Source organism: Ahaetulla prasina, chromosome 2 (genome assembly GCF_028640845.1).
Source record: "Ahaetulla prasina isolate Xishuangbanna chromosome 2, ASM2864084v1, whole genome shotgun sequence".
Taxonomy (NCBI): Eukaryota; Metazoa; Chordata; class Lepidosauria; order Squamata; family Colubridae; genus Ahaetulla; species Ahaetulla prasina.
Genome location: NC_080540.1, coordinates 86,991,765 through 87,015,175, shown reverse-complemented (window position 1 = coordinate 87,015,175; position 23,411 = coordinate 86,991,765). Strand labels below are relative to the sequence as shown.

At 41.0% G+C, this 23,411-nt stretch overlaps 1 protein-coding gene across 4 annotated transcripts in view; it reads left to right on the top strand.

The window, feature by feature from the left end:
* Positions 1–23,411, top strand: part of GRIA1 (glutamate ionotropic receptor AMPA type subunit 1) — a 280,511-nt gene that overhangs the window by 158,335 nt on the left and 98,765 nt on the right. For all 4 annotated transcript variants that reach the window (XM_058171232.1, XM_058171231.1, XM_058171229.1 and 1 more), the window contains one exon: positions 980–1,033. In XM_058171232.1, coding sequence (XP_058027215.1) covers positions 980–1,033 — 54 coding nt within the window. The remainder of the gene's footprint in view (positions 1–979; positions 1,034–23,411) is intronic.

Genomic DNA, 23,411 nt, shown 5'->3' with positions numbered 1-23,411 from the left:
AAATATGTTCAATTTCAATGCATCTTGTCTCAGTGTGACCTAAGTTTCAATCCAGCCCAATTATTTCTTTCAGTGCATAGTTCTAGTTTTGCGTGTTTTTTTTTTAATAATTGGGTAAAAATTTGCATTTCTTGTATCTATGAGCCCATGTAACTCCAGGAATTCGCAATGGTCAATCTCAGGGCTTTTTCTTAGCTGCTGAATTGGATGGCTCTCCACCCATATTTGAGTTGGCAGGAATCTATACTGGCATGAAATTGCTGTCCATATTGCCAGTTCCTATTCAGTCTCTATTGTATTTCAAATCATCACAGCCCCTGGATTTCTGACCAAGGAAATGAGTGACATGGATTACAGACACCTTGGAATAAAGAGGAAAATACTCTTTTAATCCCTTAAGAGCTAAGAACAAATTTTAACTGTCTCATTCATGGATTGAGATGTGATAATGCCAGAGCCAGATCCAACAGCAGAAAAACATGGTGTTGTCATGTCATGCTTGGCTGTCACTAGGTACAAGTGGGAAAAGGCTCAAAATGAAATAAACAAGTTCTCCTTTGGGCGTTGCAGGAAAGCAAAGGAACAATTCATTCTGTATTGTATTTGTTTTAGTTTTGCCAAATGTGAATATGCATCTGGGCAGTATGTTCATAAACATTGCCTGATGATCACAATCAATTGGCTTGTGAGACAAAGAGCAAACATTGTTAATGCTTGTGACTTATTTGAAGGTATCCCGTATTTATATTTTCATCTGAGGATGAGAATGTTTTTATTTTTCAATCACTTGTTTCATGTTACTATCATGTGGTAGTATGCATACTACAATGTGTATTTAAATGTAGGAGTTATATTCTTTAAGCAGCTTCAATCCCAGTGAAATGTTTCTTATTTCCTCCACAAACAGGGTAAAAATATTAGAGAGATATTTCTCAATTTGCCAGTAAATTGTTTTTGTGCTTTATTTTTCTAATTACAGATAATCAAGCTTGAAAAAAATGGGATAGGATACCACTATATTCTTGCAACTTTGGTAAGATGGATCTCACTTACTCTTTAACTATAATATGTATGTTTTGATCAGTTCCTCTTTACTGCATAATTACCGGTAGGAATATTCTTCAGCATATTGTGATGGTATGTGGTAGTATTCTAATAGATTATTCTAAGTAATTGGCTATATAACCAACTATCCCAGAATTAATACAAGGAGGAGGAAAATTAGTTCTTTCTGCACCTTCTCTTGATTCTCATAATTTCAGATTATTCTTTAACATCTAGCAATGAATTTGAGTCAAATACTGATGAAGATAGCATTAGTAATAGCACTTAGACTTATATACCGCTTCATAGTGCTTTACAGCGATTTCTAAGCGGTTTACAGAATTAGCATATTGCCCCCAACAATCTGGGTCCTCATTTTAACCACCTCGGAAGGATGGAAGGCTGAGTCAACCTTGAGCCGGTGAGATTCGATCTGCTGAACTGCAGCTAGCAGTCAGCTGAAGTAGCCTGCAGTACTGCACTCTAACCACTGCGCCACCTTGGTGCTCAGTCATTCAGGTAGACTTCTCTGGCAGTTGAGTCATGACAACTGAACTTATTTTCTTCTTGGTTTTCTTGTTGGCTTGTTGGTTTGAGACATTTTGCTGCCCGTCCAGGCAGTTTCTTCAGTCTGAACAAGACGATTCAGGGAATCTGAATGGGTAGAGAGTTGTTGGAATGTGCCAACTCCCAAAATTCTTAGGGGTATTCCCACACCAACCTCAAGGTTTCTTCCCTCAAATGTGCGGCAATATGTCTATGAAGATTTTCAGTCATTCAGATAGAATTGTCTGGAAGATGAATCGTGGCACCTAAAGTTATTTTCTTGCAGGTTTGAGATGTTATTCGCGCAAACTTTTTCTCTATGGTGAAAAAAAGTAATTTTAGACTGCTTTTATGGAAGATTCCCTTTGGATACAAGTAAATTAAAAATATAGAATTAAATGTTACTTTTATTGTGGAAAAAATAATCTTCAATTAAGGGATGAAGAAGAAGATTATGTTGATATACTCATCCATTTGTTGTGATGTGTAAGGTTTTTTTTATTTATTTTAAAAGGGGAAAAATAAGGTTGCCTTGTGCAGCCCCTCCCCCCAGTTGTACCTCAATATCATCACGACAACTGTGTAGTTTGTTGGATGCCATCACCATCATTTGTTGCTTTCAAATCGCCCATTTGGCATCATCTTGATCCAAATCAAGGTCCTGGACTTAAGACCGCTCTGTTTTCTTTTCTCTGATGTTTTTGCCAGCAATTCCTCACATTCTGCCCTAAGGCAAAGCCATCTTTTTTCCATGGGATTTGCCCTGGAATATCTCCATGATCCCACACCATCTGAATTTATTTTGCTATCTGGATTCAATCAGTTACTTTTTTAAAAAATTTATTTAATCAATTTATATAATCACCCATCTCAGCAATGACTTTGGGCAAAAAACAGCAATTAAAAAATTAAAAAAGAGATACATATACAAAATCTAAAATACATAATAGCCGAGAAAACCATAAGTCACCTGCATAGCCAGGAAACAGATCCCTTTACACAGGAAAAGTCACAGGCCCAAGTACAGAACCAAGTCTTTAGGGCCTTACAAAAAACTAGCAGTCAGGGCCAACCTGATCTCCAGAGGGAGAATATTCCAAAGGGCCATAGCATATATATATAGTTTGCCAATCGAAAGGTTGGCAATTCAGTGGTTCGAATCCCTAGTGCCACGTAACGGGGTGAGCTCCCGTTACTTGTCCCAGCTTCTGCCAATCTAGCAGTTCAAAAGCATGTAAAAAATGCAAGTAGAAAAATAGGGACCACCTTTAGTGGGAAGGTAACAGTGTTCCATGCGCCTTTGGCGTTTAGTCATGCTAGCCATATGACCATCTTCAGACAGCTCTGGCTCTTCAGATTTGAAACGGAGATGAGCACTGCCCCCTAAAGTTGGGAACGACTTGCAAGGTAAACCTTTACCTTTACCATCTATATATTCTGAGCCCATCAGTCAACATTACTTAGCTTATGGGATCTGGAACATGCCCATCATGCCTAACCAAACAGAATGGGTAGAAATAACTAGGGAGAGATGGTCATTTAAATAACCTGATGTAAGGGGCAGAAGATATAACTTTGAGAAATAGGTGCAGAGTACAGCCAAGACATTACTTAGATAAAAGAAATATTAGTCCAGTCGGATCTCTAACCCAAGTAAACATCTCAGATGACACTTTCCCTGGTTCTCATGAACATTAAGGGATAGAGAGGTTCATTCATACATGCAAGATTCTGTTACTGTAGCCTTATAAGAAAAATAGCACTGGCTTGTGATTTGGTTTCTTAGTCTGGTCTACCTTAGAGGCTGACACCTTGTTCCAAGCCATAAACATGTTTAAAAGTGACTACCAGCTCACTTAATTATACTCAGAAGCACATTGTAGCCAATGCAAATCATATTATCACATTTGCCAGATAGCCTGTTCCATTTACTACCCAGCCCTTCATGTTCTGCACTAGTTGAAGCTGCCAAATGTTCTTGAAGAGCATTTGGCAGGTTCAACAGGTGCAGAATATGGTGGCCTGGGTAGTGTAGTGTATAATGTGTTACAGCAGTCCAGGCAGGATGTCACGAGAACATGAGTTCCTATGACCAAGCCCACCTGGTTCAGGAACAGGTGCAATTGATCCAAAAAGATGTGCAAAGACCTTCCTGAAAATGGCTGCCTCCTGCTTATCAAGCAGGAGCTGTGAATCCAAGTGGACTTCCAGATTGGGCAGTGCGTCTGTCTGAAGCAGTGCCACTTCATCCTGAACCAAAGATGAAAGATCCCTGGCACCAGAAGCTTCAAATATCCAAAGCTACTTAGTTTTTCTTGGGTTGAGCCAAAGCCTGTTTCTCCCCATCCAGGTTGCCATGGTCTCCAGGCACTGGGTCAACATGGCCATGACATCACTAAGACAATCTGGGGGTAGAAATATAAATCTAAGTAATATCAACATACTGGTTATACCTTATTCTAAACTGTCAGATGACTTCTCCCAGCATCTTCATAGAAGTTCAACAAGAGAAAAGAGAGAACCGAGGCCTGTTAACCCACAAAGTAATATGTCTGATGGTGGGCCCCCAACTGAAGAACAATATACCTAATTTGGGCTTCATGTTTGTGAGCAATAGGAGAAGTGTTGCAAAATGAGAATGGATTACACTTTATTTAGAGATGAATGTTTCTGTTTCCAGGCCCCCAAACATGAAAGAAATTTAATTTCTACTCAAGATCTTTTTAAATTTACACGATTTAATATTCAAAAATATTACAAGAATTAAGAGCAAATTATAAATGTGGATAAACGTGGATCAAAAATCTTTAAGGAGTCAGAGAAATGTTTGTGGTCGAAAGATGTTTTGGATTTGGGGACTTTTCCTGGATTTCTCATGAGGCCTCTAGTCATTTTCTAAGGTTTGTTATCTGTATGTCAGAGGCACATGGCTTCCATATGTCTGTAGTTTCAAACTCATTTAATTTAGGCCACTACACAGCTATAAACTGGTCGTAATTACTTTCACTCTCAGCTAAACTGCCTTGCATTCAGTCAGTGCACCAAAAGGGAAGTGTTCCATGTCCCATTAGAAATCCCAAGAGTCCCCTCAGCAAAAGAACAGATTGGGACTTCAGTCAAGTATAACATTCTATAGTCGCCTTTTGAGTCAGTGGTAAACATTTGCTTCTTCATCAAGCAGATTAAGTGAGAGTGGACTTTGGTTTGTGTCTCTATATGCCTGAAGAAAACTAGGATCCCTTTTTAAACCATGTGTGGTTTAACACAGACAAGCTGCTTTATGGGAACAGATAGATTTGGAAGAAAAGAGGCAGAAAGGAGCCAGGAGGGGACATGTGCCTTCTCTATGCTCTTTGATCTCATCTGAGTCACTTAATAAATACAGACAAAGCTGCAGGAGAGGTTGCCTTACGAAGTGCTTTATTGCTGGTACAAGCCATTTGTAAGAAATATGTGCAGAGAATCTCCTCACTGACTAGTCAAAACAAGATGTAAAGCTGCCACCAAAGATTCAACTAAAGTGACATCTGAAATGCATTGGACTGGTTTGAGTTCAACCTACAAAAATAAGCTCTTGGGGAGCCCAAATAGCCTTTAAATATAAATAACTACGTTAGCATCCATACACCCTTTAGCAGTCACTTGATGTTGCCTAAATAAGAAAGTTAAAGAAACTGAAAACTGAAAGTTCTTCAGACGAATGTCGGTGGAGATTCTCAGTCATCCAGATCATACTGTGTTTCCCTGAAAATAAGACCTATCGCAAAAATAAGCCATAGCATGTTTTTGTGTATGTGCCTAATATAAGCTCTACCCCCAAAATAAGCTCTACTTAAGCAACTGCACAGCCACCCACCACCCATTTCATCTAGTTGTTTGGGAACCCATTGACATGAGTTGAGATAAGTGGGGTGGAACTATGCACACACCGGCTTGGTTCAGGGCCCCCACAGCCAGGCCATCCATGCCCCGACAACTGCCTCACCTCAAGGCAGTGGCTCCAATAGCCCCATCCACCAAGTCCCTATGTGGCCGCTGGCCCATTTCTTCCAGGAACAGCACGTCACCAGAGCAAGAGACCAAGTGATGTGCTGGTGCTGCAGCCGCAAGGTGAGGCAGTTGTCGGGGCATGGATGGCCTGGCTGCAGGGGCCCTGAGGTAAGTAGAGGTAGGGTGTGTAGGGCAGCTCCCCCACATCTTGCCTCATGCCCATGCCACTGGTACATCACTCAGCCTCCTGCTCTGGTGCCATGCCAGAAGAAGTGGGCCAGTGGCCATGCGGGATCTTGCTGGACAGGGTTGCAGAGTGGCCGCTGCCGCAAGGAGGCAGTTGTCAGGGTGTGGATGGCCTGGCTAGGGAACATGTGCCCCATGTGCCCTACACTGAAGTAAGCCAGTGTAGGGCACATGGGGCAGCTCAAAAAAAAAAAAGACATCCCCCTCCCCAAAAAATAAGCCCTAGTGCATATTTCAGAGTTTAAAAGAAAAGAAGACTGGGTCTTATTTTTGGGGAAATACAGTAGTTGTCTCAGAGGTGCTTTTTTCTTCAAAAGTCAGCTGGACTGTTGTGTTTTTTCCTTGAGGAAGAAGAAGAAAAAGAAAAGATCAGTTCTGATGGCGGGGGGATGGAAAGATAGGTACAGACAGTTGAGGCTGGATGATGGGGGAGGAGTACGGATAGGTTCTGATAGGATGGGGAGATGGAAGGATTGTATTTCTTTGCAGTCATCTGGTTGCTAGTTCTCTCTCTGAGAGATGGAAGGAAGGATAGGGGGAAAATGAAAAATTGCGGATGAAATTTTTAGAAGAAGTCAAAAGTGTTTTAAAAATACTGGTATTTCTATTTTCCTCCTCCCACCCCCGCTTTAAATGCCTAAGTAAATGTCAATAATTGAAAATTTTAATAATGACTGGATAAAGTTAGTTAGGTGGGAACCAAGAGATGATTCTCAAGCCAGACAGAACGGATGTCTCTTACTTTTAAAGCTGGGAAAAGAGAAGGAGCAGAAAAAGACCAGGAATTCAAACCAGGTTTCAGAAATATATAGAGGCAGAATACTGCATGTGTAGTAAAACAGACAATCTAGCATGTGAAACTTCTCTTGATAGTTGGTTGTTATGGGCTTGACTTTCCAGAGAGCTATGTATGATATCTCAAGCCTGACAGCTTCAATTTTATTAAAATATTTATTTTATTTATTTTGTCAATCATTTATAAAATAACAGATAAAAGTATAAACATAATTTGGATACATAAAAAGAGTAAGTAAAAAGGAATATTATGACGGTAGGCTCGCAGGTGCACTTATGCAAACCCCTTACAGACCTCTTAGGAATGGGGTGAGGTCAATAGTAGATAGTCTAAGGTTAAACTTTTGGGGGTTTGGGGAAGAAACCACAGAGTCAGGTAGTGCATTGCTGAAATCATATTTTCTGCAATCGAGTTTGGAGTGGTTTATCTTGAGTTTGCATCTATTATTTGCTCGTGTATTGTTGTGGTTGAAGCTGAAGTAGTCATTGACAGGTAGGACATTGTGGTAGATAATTTTATGTACTATACTTAGGTCAGACTGTATTCGGTGTAGTTCTAAGTTTTCTAAGCCCAAAATTTGGAGTCTGGTGGCATAAGGTATTTTATTGCGGGTAGAGGAATGGAGGACTCTTCTCGTAAAATATCTCTAAGAATTTTTCTTCAATTCAAGTGATTTTTTAGGATCCTACCAAAACATTCTTCTATTTTGTTTTCTAAAATGCCCTATTATGAAATATATAGTGATACTTACACATATATTGTTACATTTGTCTATCTTCACTGCAATTCATTGTGAAATAACAACAGGGAAAAGGAAAAAAACCCAGCATCTGAAAATACATGCAACTGCGTAGTATCCATATTTTCCCTGAAGCGTTTTGACAGCTCCTAAATGCAGGACACATGCTGCCTTGTTTGCACATGACTGACTTTGCAAGATAGTCCACCATAATCCTTCTTTCTCTTTTTCTGTTGCTTTGCACTGCAACATAAAATATAAGAACATCACTTTGTCAGCGTTCCAGAAAAACCCTCCTGCAGAAAAGACTCCGAAACCAACATCTTTCAAAGTTCTTTTACTAGCATAGGTAAACTGGCACAGTTGGATGAAAACTGAAACTGGGGATTCCGGTTTGTCCCTCAGTAATACAACCCCAAAATCTCCATCCTCATGACCCCTCTGCTGGTCACATGCTCCAATCCTCAACTGTCCCATGTTGAAGCATCACTCCAGCCACTCCTTCTCCAGATGCGAACCCAGCCTGACCTTGACCGGCAGGAAAAATGTTATGTCTAATCATCTGTTGCACTACCACCCTCCACCCCTCCTTTCCCACAGAGGAGAATTGGGGCAGCGTATGGAAGCCTTCGGCCTAGTATGGCTTCCAAAGCTGACACACTTATTGTTATCCTATTAATCAAAACAGAATTACAGTTTTTCCTCAATCAACCCCAAAATTATCTTAAATTTTACAAAATAAAAATGAACACGGAATTGCCCTACTTCTCAGTAATATGGTTGTCTGCTAATGAAGAACTAGCATGGCTTCAAAAAATAACTACCCTAACTACTTTTCGTTAGCAGTACTTCTTATGATATCATTTCTGCTTTGATGTGTAGTTGGAGTTCATTGGCTATTGCATTTCTCTATTGTTCTTTGATGACACAATATTTGTCAACTGTTCAGTATTTATTGCCTCTCTTATATGTCTAATTACACATTGAGGTGCAAACATATTTAGCTATGACTACCTGAAGCATCATACACTGAATTTCTTGTGAGTAAGGAATTCATCTACGTCAGGCATTCTTCCCAATTTGGAAGATCCTGCATATAGCCTGAATTTTAGACAAAACCCTGAAATATAGTTTTAAAAACCCTCACATTCAGTAAACTAGTAACCAAGGTCTTATTTAATTACAATATACCTCATAGAACTCTAGTTCTACCACAGATGATGCTTGGGCGTAGATTAGACCTGGCCTTTGTGCAGTATGGACTTACTTTCCATTAGATTTCTGGTTCCTAATCTGATTCATCTTACAATTACCATATTTACCTAGTTGCCTGCAAGAATATAGGTAGTCCTTGCATTTAGTGACCATTTGAAATTACGTCATTGAAAAAAATTACAAGCCAGAGACTCCCATGACCATCTCAGTGTCTCTGCAGTCACATGATAGTGATTTCTCTTGCATTTACAATAGTCATGGCATCCTGAAATCATATGATTGGTATAGTGACTTTCCCAGCTGGCTTCTGACAAGCAAAATCAGTGAGGAAGCTGGCAGAAGGTTGAAAATTATAGTCATGTGATGTCTTGCTTAACAGCCACAGCAAAAAAAGCTCATGAAGTATGATGCTTCACTTAATGACATATTTTCCAGTCCTTCTTAAGATTATAAATTGAGGAACCAACAGAATGAACAAGAAAAATAAATGGTTTGTAAATTGGCTGCTGCAAAGCATGGGTATATTTGAGTTTAACCTTAAGGCTAGCTGTTTCTTGGGAGAAGTTATTTGTACTGCAAACTGAACCATTGTTTGATTTAATATACTTACTATATTAATATAAGTGAGATTTTTGTCCTTTCCAGTTCAACTGCCCTTCTCCATGCCTGACCCCAATTACCTGCAGTCTGCACCTATAAATCTATACTAATTGCAACTTCTATGCATAATTAAGATTATATGTTTTGTATGCATTAGAAGATTATTTGCATTTGTATGAACATCCGCTCACAGAAGTCTTTCCTTTTAAAAAATGGCTGAATTATCCATCTGACTGTCTGACTGTCAGTCAGTCAGTCTGGCTGTCTATTCTAGCAGAGATAAACATGTTTGTGATTTATTTACAGTTCTCAGCTTATTTTATTTACCATGGTATCCTGCTGCGCCGGTTGGAGGGATTGGGAGTGGGAGGCACCGTTTACCGGTGGTTCTCCTCCTATCTCTCCGACCGGTCGCAGTCGGTGTTGACAGGGGGGCAGAGGTCGGCCCCGAGGCCCCTCACTTGTGGGGTGCCGCAGGGATCGATCCTCTCGCCCCTTCTGTTCAACATCTACATGAAACGCTGGGTGAGATCATCAGTGGGTTCGGTGTGAGGTACCAGCTGTCGCGGATGACACCCAGCTGTACTTTTCCACGGACCACCCCAGCGAAGCTATCAGTGCTGTCCGGTGCCTGGAGGCCGTGCGGGTCTGGATGGGGAGAAACAGGCTCAAGCTCAATCCCTCCAAGACAGAGTGGCTGTGGATGCGGCATCCCGGTACAGTCAGCTAAATCCGGCTGACCATCGGTGGCGAGTCATTGGCCCCGATGGAGAGGTGCGCAACAAGCGTCCTCCTGGATGAGCGGCTGTCTCTAGAAGATCATTTGACGGCCGTCTCCAGGAAGCGTTCTACCAGGTTCGCCTGGTGCGCCAGTTGCGCCTTTCTGGACGGGAGGCCCTTTGCACGGTCACTCACGCCCTTGTGACGTCTCGCCTGGATTACTGCAACGCTCTCTACATGGGGCTTCCTTGAAGGGCATCCGAGGCTGCAGTTAGTTCAGAATGCGGCTGCGCGGGTGATAGAGGAGCCCTCGTGGCTCCGCGCAACACCCATCCTCGCAGGCTGCACTGGCTACCTGTGGCCTTCGGGTGCGCTTCAAGGTTTTGGTGACCACCTTTAAAGCGCTCCATGGCATAGGGCGGGTTATCTACGGGACCGCCTACTGCGACCAGATACCTCTCACCGACCCGTGCGCTCTCACAGAGGGACTCCTCAGGGTGCCGTCAGCTAGGCAGTGTCGGTTGGCGACGCCCAGGAAGGGCCTTCTCTGTGGGGGCTCCCACCCTCTGGAACGAACTCCCCCCAGGACTTCGTCAACTTCCTGACCTTCGAACCTTCCGTCGCGAGCTCAAGACACATTTATTCATCTGTGCAGGACTGGCTTAGATTTTTAAATTTAGAGGGGTTTTAAATTGATTTTAATATTTATATTTGATATTTATATTTCTATTTTTAATAATTGGTAGCTAGAATAAGTTTTTTAAGGATTATTTTAATTTGTATATTGATATTGATGTTTTATATGCCTGTAAACCGCCCTGAGTCCTTTGGGAGATAGGGCGGTATATAAATTCGAATAATAAATAAATAATAAATAAAATAAATAAATATTTTGAATGCAATTATCTAGCCTGTTTTATGAAAACAAGAAGTTTAGAAAAAAATGAGAATCTTTCTGATTCTTGAGCCAGAGATTTAGAGCACCTTTTTTCTCTACTAAGGGAGTAAGCTGTGGCTAAAATAATAACACTTTCAAATTGCTTACAAAACTGTTAAGGATGATTTGCACCTAGAGCATCATCTTCTTCTGTTCCCAAACTGTTCCTAGAAAATGTTTCATTGATGGAGCAGTGTCAAGTGTTTGGAGAATTTCTAATGGATTACCTTCTAGGCAAAAAATGTTGCTAAATTAAATGCACTAGATGGAAAATATTTTTGATATGGCTTGAAAACCTTTACTGGATTCTTATTGAGAATGCTAGTATTTCAAAGACCATCTTCCCATATGAATCTAGCCATCCAGTTTGATAAAACCCAGTTCTGGATACTTTTACAACAACAACATTGTTTCTTTAATGGAATTCTGCAATGTGGCCTTCCCTTCCCTACCGGTTCGCAAATGTGTGTGCACGCACTTTGCTTTCACGCGCCACCTCTGCACGTGCACATGGCCTTCTGCACATACGCAGTAGTCGCACATTATGTCCAGGTGGGTGGGCAGAGCCTCCCACAGTCCCCGCTACTGGTTTGCGCGATCCAAAGAGAACCAGCTGAATCCCACCAATGGTCCCAATATTGTAAGTGCAAGCTCAATTCTTTTTTGATCAGTTTTGCAGGACTGATCAATGTGTAGATAATAAGCATTGGTGAGCTACAGTTCACATTCACTATCCTAGTTTAGACTCCTAGAATATGTAATACAGCAATATTTCAAAGTACTATACATTAAACCAACCCTGCTGTAAAACAGCCTTCATCTGTTTGGTGCCCACCAAATGTGTTGGGCTGCTGTATTCTCTAGCCAACTAATGGGAAATCTATATGACACATGTTAAAAGTGATACATCATGATGTTTTGGGTGACACATCAATGTTCATCAACACCTGACAACAACTATTCTCAAAAGCACATCTCTGAAATCAATTTGTTTTACTTGTATTTCATGCTTGTAATCATTTGACCATTTCTTTATATAATACATAGCACCACACAATATTTGTTTAAAATCAATATATAAATAATTGTTTCTCTTTTGTCTGAGGGCGTAGGGGAATGACACACCAGAGGAATCAAGTTGGGCATTTTCTGAATGTTTGCCATCACTGTTCTATCCAGTAAGGTTATTTAGAGTACTGTATATCAGGTTTGATAAGGCTACTCTAGGAGCTCTTGATTATTGTGTTCCTCCTTGTCTTTCAATTGACATTTGTCCTGCAGATTTTAAGCTAGGACACAAACACTTTGTCTCTAAATATGTGGTGATTTTGATCTGTGTTTGGGTTATTTATTCTGAATTTTGTAGAAGTGTTTGCTTTGATCCAAAATTCCCTTCCTTGAAGAGAAAGACTTGTTGCTATTAGGGACTTTCCTGCCATTTTGCAATACAGGTCATCCTCTACTTATAACCACAACTGAACCCAAAATTTATGTTGCTAAATGAGACATTTGTTAAGTGAGTTTTGCTCTGTTTTATGACCTTCCTTGCCCCAGTTGTTAAGTGAATCACTGAACTTATTGAATTAGCAACATGGTTTTTAAGTGAATCTAGGTTGTCAGAAGGTCACAAAAAATGATCACATGATCTCAAGATACTGCAGCCATCATAAATATAAACCAGTTCCCAAACTTCCAAATTTTGATCACATGACCATGAAGATGCTACAATGGTTGTAAGTGTGAAAAATGGTCATAAGTCATTTGTTTCAGTGCCATTGTAACTTTGAACAGTCACTAAATGAGCTATTGTAAGTCAAGGACTACCTGTAGAGGAATTCTTGGGAGAGGTATCAAGTACTGCAGATGGATAAGTGGAATTCTTAATAAGAACCCCACGTATACTGGGAGGACCATTTTAGGAATTCTGAAATAAACATCCAAATGTATATATAGATTGATTTGTCAGGGGTTCTGGTTCTCCTAAAGTAAAGAAATATAGTATAATGACCACAAAGGTGTTGAGAGACCAAATTTCCAACTATTTAGATAACATCATTGACTAATTTTTGGAAATGCTACATGCATAGATACCAATATAATTTTCCTAGAGTTCCTTCACTTACAAACAGTGACACAAATCACACATTTAGTGATAAAATATATGCAGAAAACTGATCCTGAATCACAAACTGATCAGCTTGACAACCTTTAGAGAAATGTCAATAATCAAGGAACATCTAAGGTTCCACACATTAATACCCCTTGGGTTATTACATGGTACATCTACAAATCTTAATGTAAATTAATGTATTGGCAATCAGTTGAAATGTTCTGCTTAAATAAATCATGACCCAATCATTTGTAAAGCCAGGCATGGACCAATAAAAATATCAGCTAAGCATGATATACCATATAAAAATACTTTATTAAAGCAGTACTAACTCACTCTCTTGGGTGATAGCAGTGGTGGGATTCAAGTAATTTAAAAACTGGTTCTTCCTAATGACCATCTTGGTGGGCATGGCAGGGGGGGGTGTCATGTGACTGAGTGGGGGTAGCCAACACGACATCACTCACGGCAAGGTGGGGTGGGACAAGCGGGCTGAAGAAGCGATGGAGATTCCAGAAAGCACTATGGTGGAGACAAGCAGCTGGGGCTGATCCTCCAGTGCCTCATGTCTTGCTGGGTCTCGCTGCCCAACAGTCAACTGTTTCCCCTATTTTTAAGAAGGGTTTTGCATCAGGAAATGGTGGGTGGCTGCTTCTGGCCTTTGTTGGTGCAGCTGGCCATGACTCAGTCACTCTGGGAGCGACCTGCTCTCTGCCCCAAGACACTGGCTGCTGCTTCCGCCTCCTCATTAACAGGGCAATTTCCTACATACCATTCTGAGCCCCTTCCCCCCATAAAAGCCTATCGTGACTGCCGAGCCTGCATCGTGCATATTGGCAAAAGGAGGCTAGGGGGAAAAAAGAGAAGGGCCGATGGAAACCCCCCACTTTCTGCCTCCATTGGGCTTTCTGTGCCACACTGGACCAGGAGGGGGAGGTGGGGAGAAAAAGCAAAAAGCCCATTCAGTTCACACTCACCACCACGGTGGTGAACTTCTCTTCCAGCTCTCCCAGTTCGGGCATTGGGAGCTTGACGGCTAGATTGTGCATGCTGAAGTCTGTCTGCTGAATCCGTGGGAGGCAGTGAAGATCAGCGAAAGAAGCCTCACCAGGCAGGCAGGCATTGGGCCGTGTGGGAGGCATCTGGGTGAGGAGTGGAGATTGGTGAAGGAAGGCTCACCAGGCAGGGAGCTGGGACATAGGGAGCCTGCAGCAAAGGCAGGCAAGCAGGCTGGGCCACAGGGGCCACGTGGTCAAGGCAAGTAAGCAAGGGAGCCAGGGAGCAGCAGCGTGACTCTAGGCACCGGCCAAGGTGGGAGAATTGAGATAAAGAGTGGCTGGGACTCTGGGAAGGGGAGGGGAGGGGCAGGGCTGGGCCAGCCAGTAGTGGGATCAGCCTGTTCTCTGAAGTGCACAAAAAGTGAACAACTGGTTCACCCGACCAGTGCAAATTGGCTGAATCCCAACTCTGGGTGATAGGTTAGGAACTCTTTCTCAAATATGGTATGGAACCAGAGTTAAATAAAAAGCAGATGTTCCAAACTAAGAAAAAAATCTACTTTCCAATGTGAAAATAGGGGAAAAAGTGTTCTCGCCCAAGTTCTACTGAAAATAGCATGTCAGGATTTAAATTGCTGCTTTTCTCAGAAAAATACAAAGGTGACATAGTGACCAGGAAAGGATCGAGAGACCTAACTTCATCTATTTAGCTGAGAAAATTAAGGTCTGCGATGCTCCATGCCATTTTTACTTAATGTAAGATGCACAACACTCTTTGTATTTTAGTCATCATAACTGTGGAATATATAAAGGTCAGAAGACACCTTGAGATTTTCAAGAAATAAAAACCTTTAAGATTCTTTCCCACAGTGACTCATACATAAATAATAGTGACATTTTGGGTTTTCCACAGGACAGTTCTCTGAACTCTGTGGAGAACTAAATACACAATGCACAACTAAGCTAAAAGAGATTGGTTTTCTGAAAATTATATAATAATTTTAGGAAATTGCACTATAACTATATTAAGAATGCATGCAAATAGTTCAAGAAAATTGCAGTTTCTTTTTTAATCCATTTTTTCCTTATACCTGGATGAAACCCGTTTCGGCCAATGTAGCTTTGGTCATCAAAGCCTATGTTAGCTCAAATATTTTTTTATTTACTTATTTATTTTATTTTATAATAATGATAAATAATAAAAGAAGCTGAGCTTAACAGTGGCAAGTTTCTTGTTTGGAAAGCCTGATGAAGTCTGAAAATAGAGCAAATGAACTCACCCCTCACACAGGAAGGAAGGAAGGAAGGAAGGAAGGAAGGAAGGAAGGAAGGAAGGAAGGAAGGAAGGAAGGAAGGAAGGAAGGAAGGAAGGAAGGAAGGATGGATTAGTTGAAGTATATTATTTTGTTTATATTGTTAAGAAGCCAGACCTCCCCTTTCAATAATACAATTTTTGGGGAAACTCCACAGTGACCCATTCCTCCTCCAGATCATAATAACCTGATCTCTCCAGGATGGTATAGCAGTTTTCCAATTCTTTTAACCAAAATTGGTTTGTTTAACTGTATATTCATTCCATATTCATGTGAAATTTTACAATTTCAGTTGTACTTTTGAGTCATTGTTGATTCCTGGCTGTGGACTAGTCCCTGCACTTTTCTTGGCAAGACTTTGCCACTGCCTGCTTCCTAGAGTTGAGGAAGAGTCCCAAGGTCACCCAGCTGGCTTCATGCCTAAGGTGGGTCTAGAATTTGTGGTCTCCTACTCTCTAGCCTGGTGCTTCACCACTGCACCGAAGTACTATAGTTCTGTATGAATATAAAGAGTAAAGATAATGTAAAGATCTCTCTGTGCTGCGTCACCTGCAAAGTCATGGAATCAATCATCAACCAATCCATTACCTCACACTTAGAAACTAACAACCTACTCTCCAATAAACAATTTGGTTTCAGGAAAAAATTATCATGCAACTTACAACTTCTCCACTGTAAAAACATATGGACTACAAATCTTGATCAAGGCAAAACAATAGATGCAATCTACATAGACTTCTGCAAAGCTCAGTAGTACACGATAAACTTCTCCTAAAACGAAAATCCTATGGCATTTCAGGACCCCTTCACAAATGGATATCTGCTTTTCTGTCTAACAGACAAGTGGTCAAAATTGGCAGTGCTCTATCAAATCCTGTTCCTGTCAAGAGTGACGTTCCTCAAGGCAGCGTCCTTGGACCAACACTCGTCATACTATACATTAATGATCTTTGTGACCATATCACAAGTAATTGTGTTCTCTTTGCTAACGATGTCAAACTATTTAACACCACAGGCAATGCATCTATCATCCAAAAAGACCTTGATCATCTAACCACTTGGTCTAAAACTTGGCAACTCCAAATCTCAACCAGCAAATGTTCAGTCTTACATATTGGAAAAAAGAACCCAAACACTAAGTACATACTTGATGGACATTACCTTACAGATGACCCCCACCCTGCTAAAGACCTTGGAGTTTTCATGTCAAATGATCTAAGTGCCAAAGCCCACTGTAACGACATAGCAAAAAAGGCTCTAAGAGTTGTAAACCTAATCTTGCATAGCTTCTTTTCAAAAAACACTACACTACTAACCAAAGCATATAAAACATTTGCTAGACCAATTCTAGAATACAGCTCGCCTGTTTGGAACCCTCACCACATCTCTGACATCAATGCAATTGAGCGAGTCCAGAAATATTTTACAAGAAGAGTTCTCCATTCCTCTGAAAACAACAAAATACCTTATTCCACCAGACTTGAAATCCTAGGCTTAGAAAACTTGGAACTCTGTCGCCTTCGACAAGACCTAAGTTTAACTCATAGAATCATCTATTGTAATGTCCTTCCTGTTAAAGATTACTTCAGCTTTAATTGCAATAATACAAGAGCAACCAACAGATTTAAACTTAATGTTAACCGCTTTAATCTAGATTGCAGAAAATTTGACTTCTGTAACAGAATCATCAGTGCTTGGAATGCTTTGCCTGACTCTGTGGTCTCTTCCCATGGTCCTAAAAGCTTTAACCAAAAACTTTCTACTATTGACCTCACCCCATTCCTAAGAGGACCATAAGGGGCGTGCATAAGCGCACAAACGTGCCTACCGTTCCTGTCCTATTGTTTTTCTTTACTTCTTCCTATATATATATATATATATATATATATATATATATATATATATATATATATATATATATATATATATATATATATATATATATATATATATATATATATATACCTCTAATTTTACTCTTATATATGTTTATATACTATATAATCTTTTTATATGATGTTGTGACAAAATAAATAAATAAATAAAATAAATGTCACACTCATGAAAGTTTTATACTAAATGGCAGGAACAGATATATATGAAAATCATGGGTCAAGATAATTAAATATAATGCTATTTAACAATAAGATATTAATTGGTTGAACAAGCTAGAACAACAGCTCTGAAGATGCATCATTTGGCTTCCATGACGGCCTTGGACCTGACCCAAGTAGTTGATGGCCCTACTCACATTGGGGGTGGCACTCTGGACCTGATTTTTGTCTCTGGTCAGTGGTTGAGAGATCTGGACTTAAAGGAAATAGTCATTGAACCTTTGTCATGGTCAGATCACTCTCTTCTTCGTCTGGACTTTCTGACCGCCATTCACCACCGCAGGGAGACGGAGCCGACACGTTGGTTCCGTCCCAGGCGCCTGATGGACCCGGAGGGGTTCCGGACGGAGCTTGGGCCATTTCCTGAGGGTCTGGCTCACGGCTCGGCTGAGGAACTTGTTGCGGCCTGGGGACGGGCGCGGCGGGGCCTTAGACCGGTCGTGCCTTTGCGCCTCTGACCCGGCGCAGGTCCCAACCAGCTCCTTGGTTCTCCGAGGAGCTGAGAGGATGCGCGGAGAAGACGCCTAGAGAGTTCCTGGAGGTCAGCCGTCAGAAGCTGATCGGACACTAGTGAAGTCCTATACTAGGGCTTACCTAGTGGCAATGAGGGAAGCGAGGCGTACCTACGCCTCCTCCCTCATTGCATCGGCAGATAACCGCCCAGCCGCCCTGTTTCGGGTGACCCGCTCCCTCCTACACCAGGGGGGGCGGGATGACCCGTTGCAGGGACGTGCTGAGGAGTTTAACGGTTATCTATACGATAAAATCGTTCAGCTTCGGGATGGTTTGGACCAAGATTGCGGTGATACGGTGAGACGGCTGAGGGTGGTCTTGGTGACATTGTATGGGATGAGTTTGACCCTGTCGCTCCCGAGGACATGGACAGGTTGTTGGGAGGCTGAATGCCACCACATGTTTACTGGACCCGTGCCCCTCCTGGTTGGTGCTGGCCACGCAGGAGGTGACACGAGGCTGGCTCAGGCGTTACAGGCGCTTCTTTGGTGGAGGGTGTCTTTCCGGCCGCCTTGAAAGAGGCGGTGGTGAGGCCCTCCTCAAGAAGCCTTCCTGACCCGCTGTTTTAGGTAATTATCGTCCGGTCTCCAACCTTCGCTGCGCGAAGGTTGTAGAAATATGGTGGCATATCAGTTTCCCTTGCACCTGGATGAAACTGTCTATCTAGACCCGTTCCAGTCCGGTTTCCGACCCGGTTACAGCAGAGACGGCTTTGCTCGCGTTGGTGGATGATCTCTGGAGGGCCAGGATAGGGGTTGTTCCTCTGCCCTGGTCCTATTAGACCTCTCAGCGGCTTTCGATACCATCGACCATGGTATCCTGCTGCGCCGGTTGGAGGGATTGGGAGTGGGAGGCACCGTTTATCGGTGGTTCTCCTCCTATCTCTCCGACCGTCGCAGTCGGTGTTGACAGGGGCAGAGGTCGGCCCCGAGGCGCCTCACTTGTGGGGTGCCGCGGGGTCGATTCTCGCCCCTTCTGTTCTTATCTACATGAAGCCGCTGGGTGAGATCATCAGTGGTTTCGGTGTGAAGTACCAGCTGTATGCGGATGACACCCAGCTGTACTTTTCTACGGACCACCCCAACGGTTATCAAGTGCTGTCCCGGTGTCTGGAGGCCGACGGGTCTGGATGGGGAGAAACAGGCTCAAGCTCAATCCTCCAAGACAGAGTGGCTGTGGATGCCGCATCCCGCACAGTCAGCTAACCGCGGCTGACCATCGGTGGCGAGTCACTGGCCCCGATGGAGAGGGTGCGCAACAGCGTCCTCCTGGATGAACGGCTGTCTCTAGAAGATCATTTGACGGCCGTCTCCAGGAGAGCGTTCTACCAGGTTCGCCTGGTGCGCCAGTTCGCCTTTCTGGACGGGAGGCCCTATGCACGGTCACTCACACCCTCGTGACGTCTCGCCTGGATTACTGCAACGCTCTCTACATGGGGCTTCCCTTGAAGGGCATCCGAGGCTACAGTTAGTCCAGAATGCGGCTGCGCTGGTGATAGATGGAGCCCTCGTGGCTCCGCATAACACCCATCCTGCGCAGGCTGCACTGGCTACCTGTGGCCTTCTGGTGCTTCAAAGTTTTTGACCACCTTTAAAGCGCTCCATGGCATAGGGCCGGGTTATCTGGGACCGCCTACTGCGACCAGATACCTCTCACCGACCCGTGCGCTCTCACAGGGAGGGACTCCTCAGGGTGCCGTCAGCTAGGCAGTGTCGTCTGGCGACGCCCAGGGGAAGGGCCTTCTCTGTGGGGGCTCCCGCCCTCTGGGACGAGCTCCCCCCAGGACTCCGTCAACTTCCGGACCTTCGAACCTTCCGTCGCGAGCTCAAGACACATTTATTCATCTGTGCAGGACTGGCTTAGATTTTAAATTTTACAGGGGTTTTAAATTGATTTTAATATTTATATTTCTATTTTTAATAATAGGGCATTGGAATAAGTTTTTTAAAGATTATTTTAATTTTGTATATTGATGTTTTATATGCCTGTGAACCGCCCTGAGTCCTTTGGGAGATAGGGCGGTATATAAATTTAAATAATAAATAAATAAATAAATAAATAAATAGCCTAGAGTTAGCCATGTCTTTTTTTCCCTTAATTTTAAAAGCCTTCAAGGTATGTAAACTGTAATCTAGTGAGAAGTCTGGCAAGCTGCAAAATCCACTCCAATTATTAGATCAGTGTTTCTCAACCTTGCCTACTTCAAGATGTGTGGACTTGAACTTCTAGAATTCCCAGCATGCTTCAACAGTTTTCCCTCAAATTTCTCTAATACTTCAGAAGTTTACCACTTCTCCATTTTAGAATTTAAATAAAATGAATGAATCCCATTTCAAGTGTTCCAAATAAAGCTCAATCCTACTGATGAAACCTAAATCAGAGGTCTCCAACCTTGGTCCCTTTAAGACTTGTGGACTTCAACTCCCAGAGTCCCTCAGCCAGCTTTGCTTTGCTGAACCAGCTTTGCTTTGCTGAGCTTTGCTGCCTGAGGAACTCTGGGAGTTGAAGTCCACAAGTCTTAAAGGGACCAAGATTAGAAACCCCTGACCTAAATAATGCCTACCTCCATTTTAAGAAATTCGGATATGCAACACAGATAAACTCTTGAACCTTCACTTACAGCACTTCTACAAACAAGAATCCTGATTGTATTATCACTGTTATAACATTTATTTTGTAAGCCCTTTCAAACAAAACCTTTTCTTTGAGTTTCAAAAATAAGACAGAGACATACTTGTGCTTATCTGTTGCAGCATAAAAAAGATTTTTTTTCTTGTTTACCTTTAAACTGCCACTTTTAATAACAAGATGGTTCATTTTTTTCTCTTTTGTCCTATTTCATATTCTATTCTTTTGTCACCTTTAGCTTTGAGCTAGCTTAACATCAACTGTTTCTTCACACTTTGAAGTATTTCCTCATTCATTTACATTGCTTTTTTTTTACTCATTTACATTATATAAACAGAATGTGTTAACAATGCTGTCTTTTACTGTCTAACCAGCTTGTCTGTATTTTAGGTTTTTTGTATAAATTTGTATAAAGAAATGTATGACTTTGTTTGTGACTTTCTCAGAAAGATTCTAGGTTTATTATCTTTATAATTAGAAATTAAGGATACATGGAATAATAATTAGGTGACGATTACTAGGTCATAAGAATATTAAGCAAATGCACAAAAGTTCTGACATATGAGAAACTGAATTCTTAATTCCCCTGATAGCCATGTAACTTTTTTCTCTCAAATAACAAAACTGTGTTTATTAGTTTCAACTTTGGTAGTGTATTCCTGGCTGTATAAATCTTGGATAGAAAAAAAAGGGGATAAGGAATATGTTTCCCTGCAGAGAAGTTACAATTTCATTTTATTTCATAATTAATATTATGAACTTTTTATGTCTACAAAGATGAAACTATTGGATTCAAAGTATTTACTCAAAGTAGTCAGTAAGTTTGCATAATATTTATAGCTATTTTTTCTTAATACAGCAATTCTAAACATTTATAAAAAGTGAATCCCACTGAACACTGTAAAACATGGGTGTCAAACTCACGTTGCTGTCACATGACGTATTGTGACATTTTTCCCCTTTGTGGAGCTGGTGTGGGCATGGCCCATCTATAACACATCCAGCCTGTAGGCCGCCAGTTTGACAACCCTGCTGTAAAACTTCTTATAAGGCTATAGTCTTCAGCTAGTCTTATATTTCTCCCTTTTACACAAATTTTGAGTAGGCAAAGGTTAACTAAATTTATGTGTATGTATTTATGTATATATGATGTATGTATATATGTATGTATGTATTTATTTATTCGTTTATTTATCTGTCTGTCTTATCATCTATCTGTCTATCCATCAATCTATCCACCTATCCATCAAGTCTATATAGCCGCCAATTTCCCCCAAAAAGAATTTAGGTTGGTGCAAAATAAATCAGACAGCCAAGATGCTTTCACTCTGTGTAAAATGCAATATCCTTTTGAATATCTCTTAACTCCAAGAGATACTTTTGAAGTATCTACTGTGCATTGTGGGATCTAACACTTAAGTACCATCTCCCAATTGTGGGCTCTAACAATCTAGCATTAAGTATCTAACAATGTATTATGGGATCTATTTCTCGCTATTGTATTCTTGAGAATCATTTGGGTGTATCCTTAAATTTCATGTACAATATTATTCTGTGACTAAAGATATGACAATCTGGGAAGTTCAATAGCTTTGTGTGATTTTTTTTCTACTTCTCTGTCTCTATTGTGTTCATGTAGCTTTTTGGGATAGCAATGGCAGAAATATTTCATTCTATACTCAGAACTGACATCAAAGTAACTCTATGGAAGACAATGAAGACATATTCTACAGGAAAGTCTGTTGGAACAAGACTTGGGCAGAATATTACTTTTCTTCTAAATGCCCTCATTACTGTTGTGATAGAAATTGAAGGAGATATTTTATATGCTGCTCAGAAAATCAAATTTAATGAAAATATTGGCTCTCTCTAACATTTTTACTCACTGAAATCTTACAATGCATCCCTGACAAATGGAGTCTAGCATGATCAGGAATTCTTTATATTCCATCCAGCCATTTCTGGATAATAACTATCGCAGAGTTAATTTATACAATAATTTCATGTTATAAAGTATGGAGAAGGATAACAAAGTTATGTTCATGTTTCAAATTTCATTTTCAAAATCCAAAAGGGATTGTCTATGTTGATTGTCAGACAATACCAAGAAATCTAGGTTCAGCCTAATGAATAAGCATTCATTTTCTAAGATTGCCCTTGTCCCCAAAGATCCACTATACATTTCAAATGGCTTTATTGGAGCATAAACAACTTTAGTTTGTGTTTTATTTCTTGCATAGAAATACCTTTTTATTGGTCTTGCTTGTTTCTTTCATTTTCTCCTTATTTGATTGATTAATATAACAACAAATCTGAAGTCTTCCAAGTGTACCTGCAGTTATTAGGATTTAACCATTTGACATAGGCGTATAGCTGATAAAAATATTTATTTTGTTACATACACATTCATACATTCATTCATTTTGCTGCAAATGGGAAGCATTTCTATCACTCGGTAGCGTGAAATGGAAAAGAATTGGAGAAAAGCAAGACAGCTGAAACGGAAGCCATAAGACAAAATATGGATGGATCAAACGACAGGAAAATATGTATATTGATAACCAGCAACATTTCAGTATTGTTCAGTGGCTAAAAATTCGAAAAAATAATTTGATCATGCTATCAAGACCTAGATTACAGAGAGGCATATCAAGAGCATCCTTTGCTTTTGACCGAATAGGATGAGGAAACTATTTGATAAACCAGAATAACAAGTAAATTAATAAGCCTTGTTAAGTTTAGATATAAGTAATCTGATGTGGTGTCAGTAGATAAAGCCAATCTCTCCAAATTATTTCACTTTATTAGCGAATAATATAACTGTATCGCCCTTTCTAATATTCAAAAGCTAGATGGATTAAACACACAATAATATTCATTCATTCATTCTGTCAACTGAGTC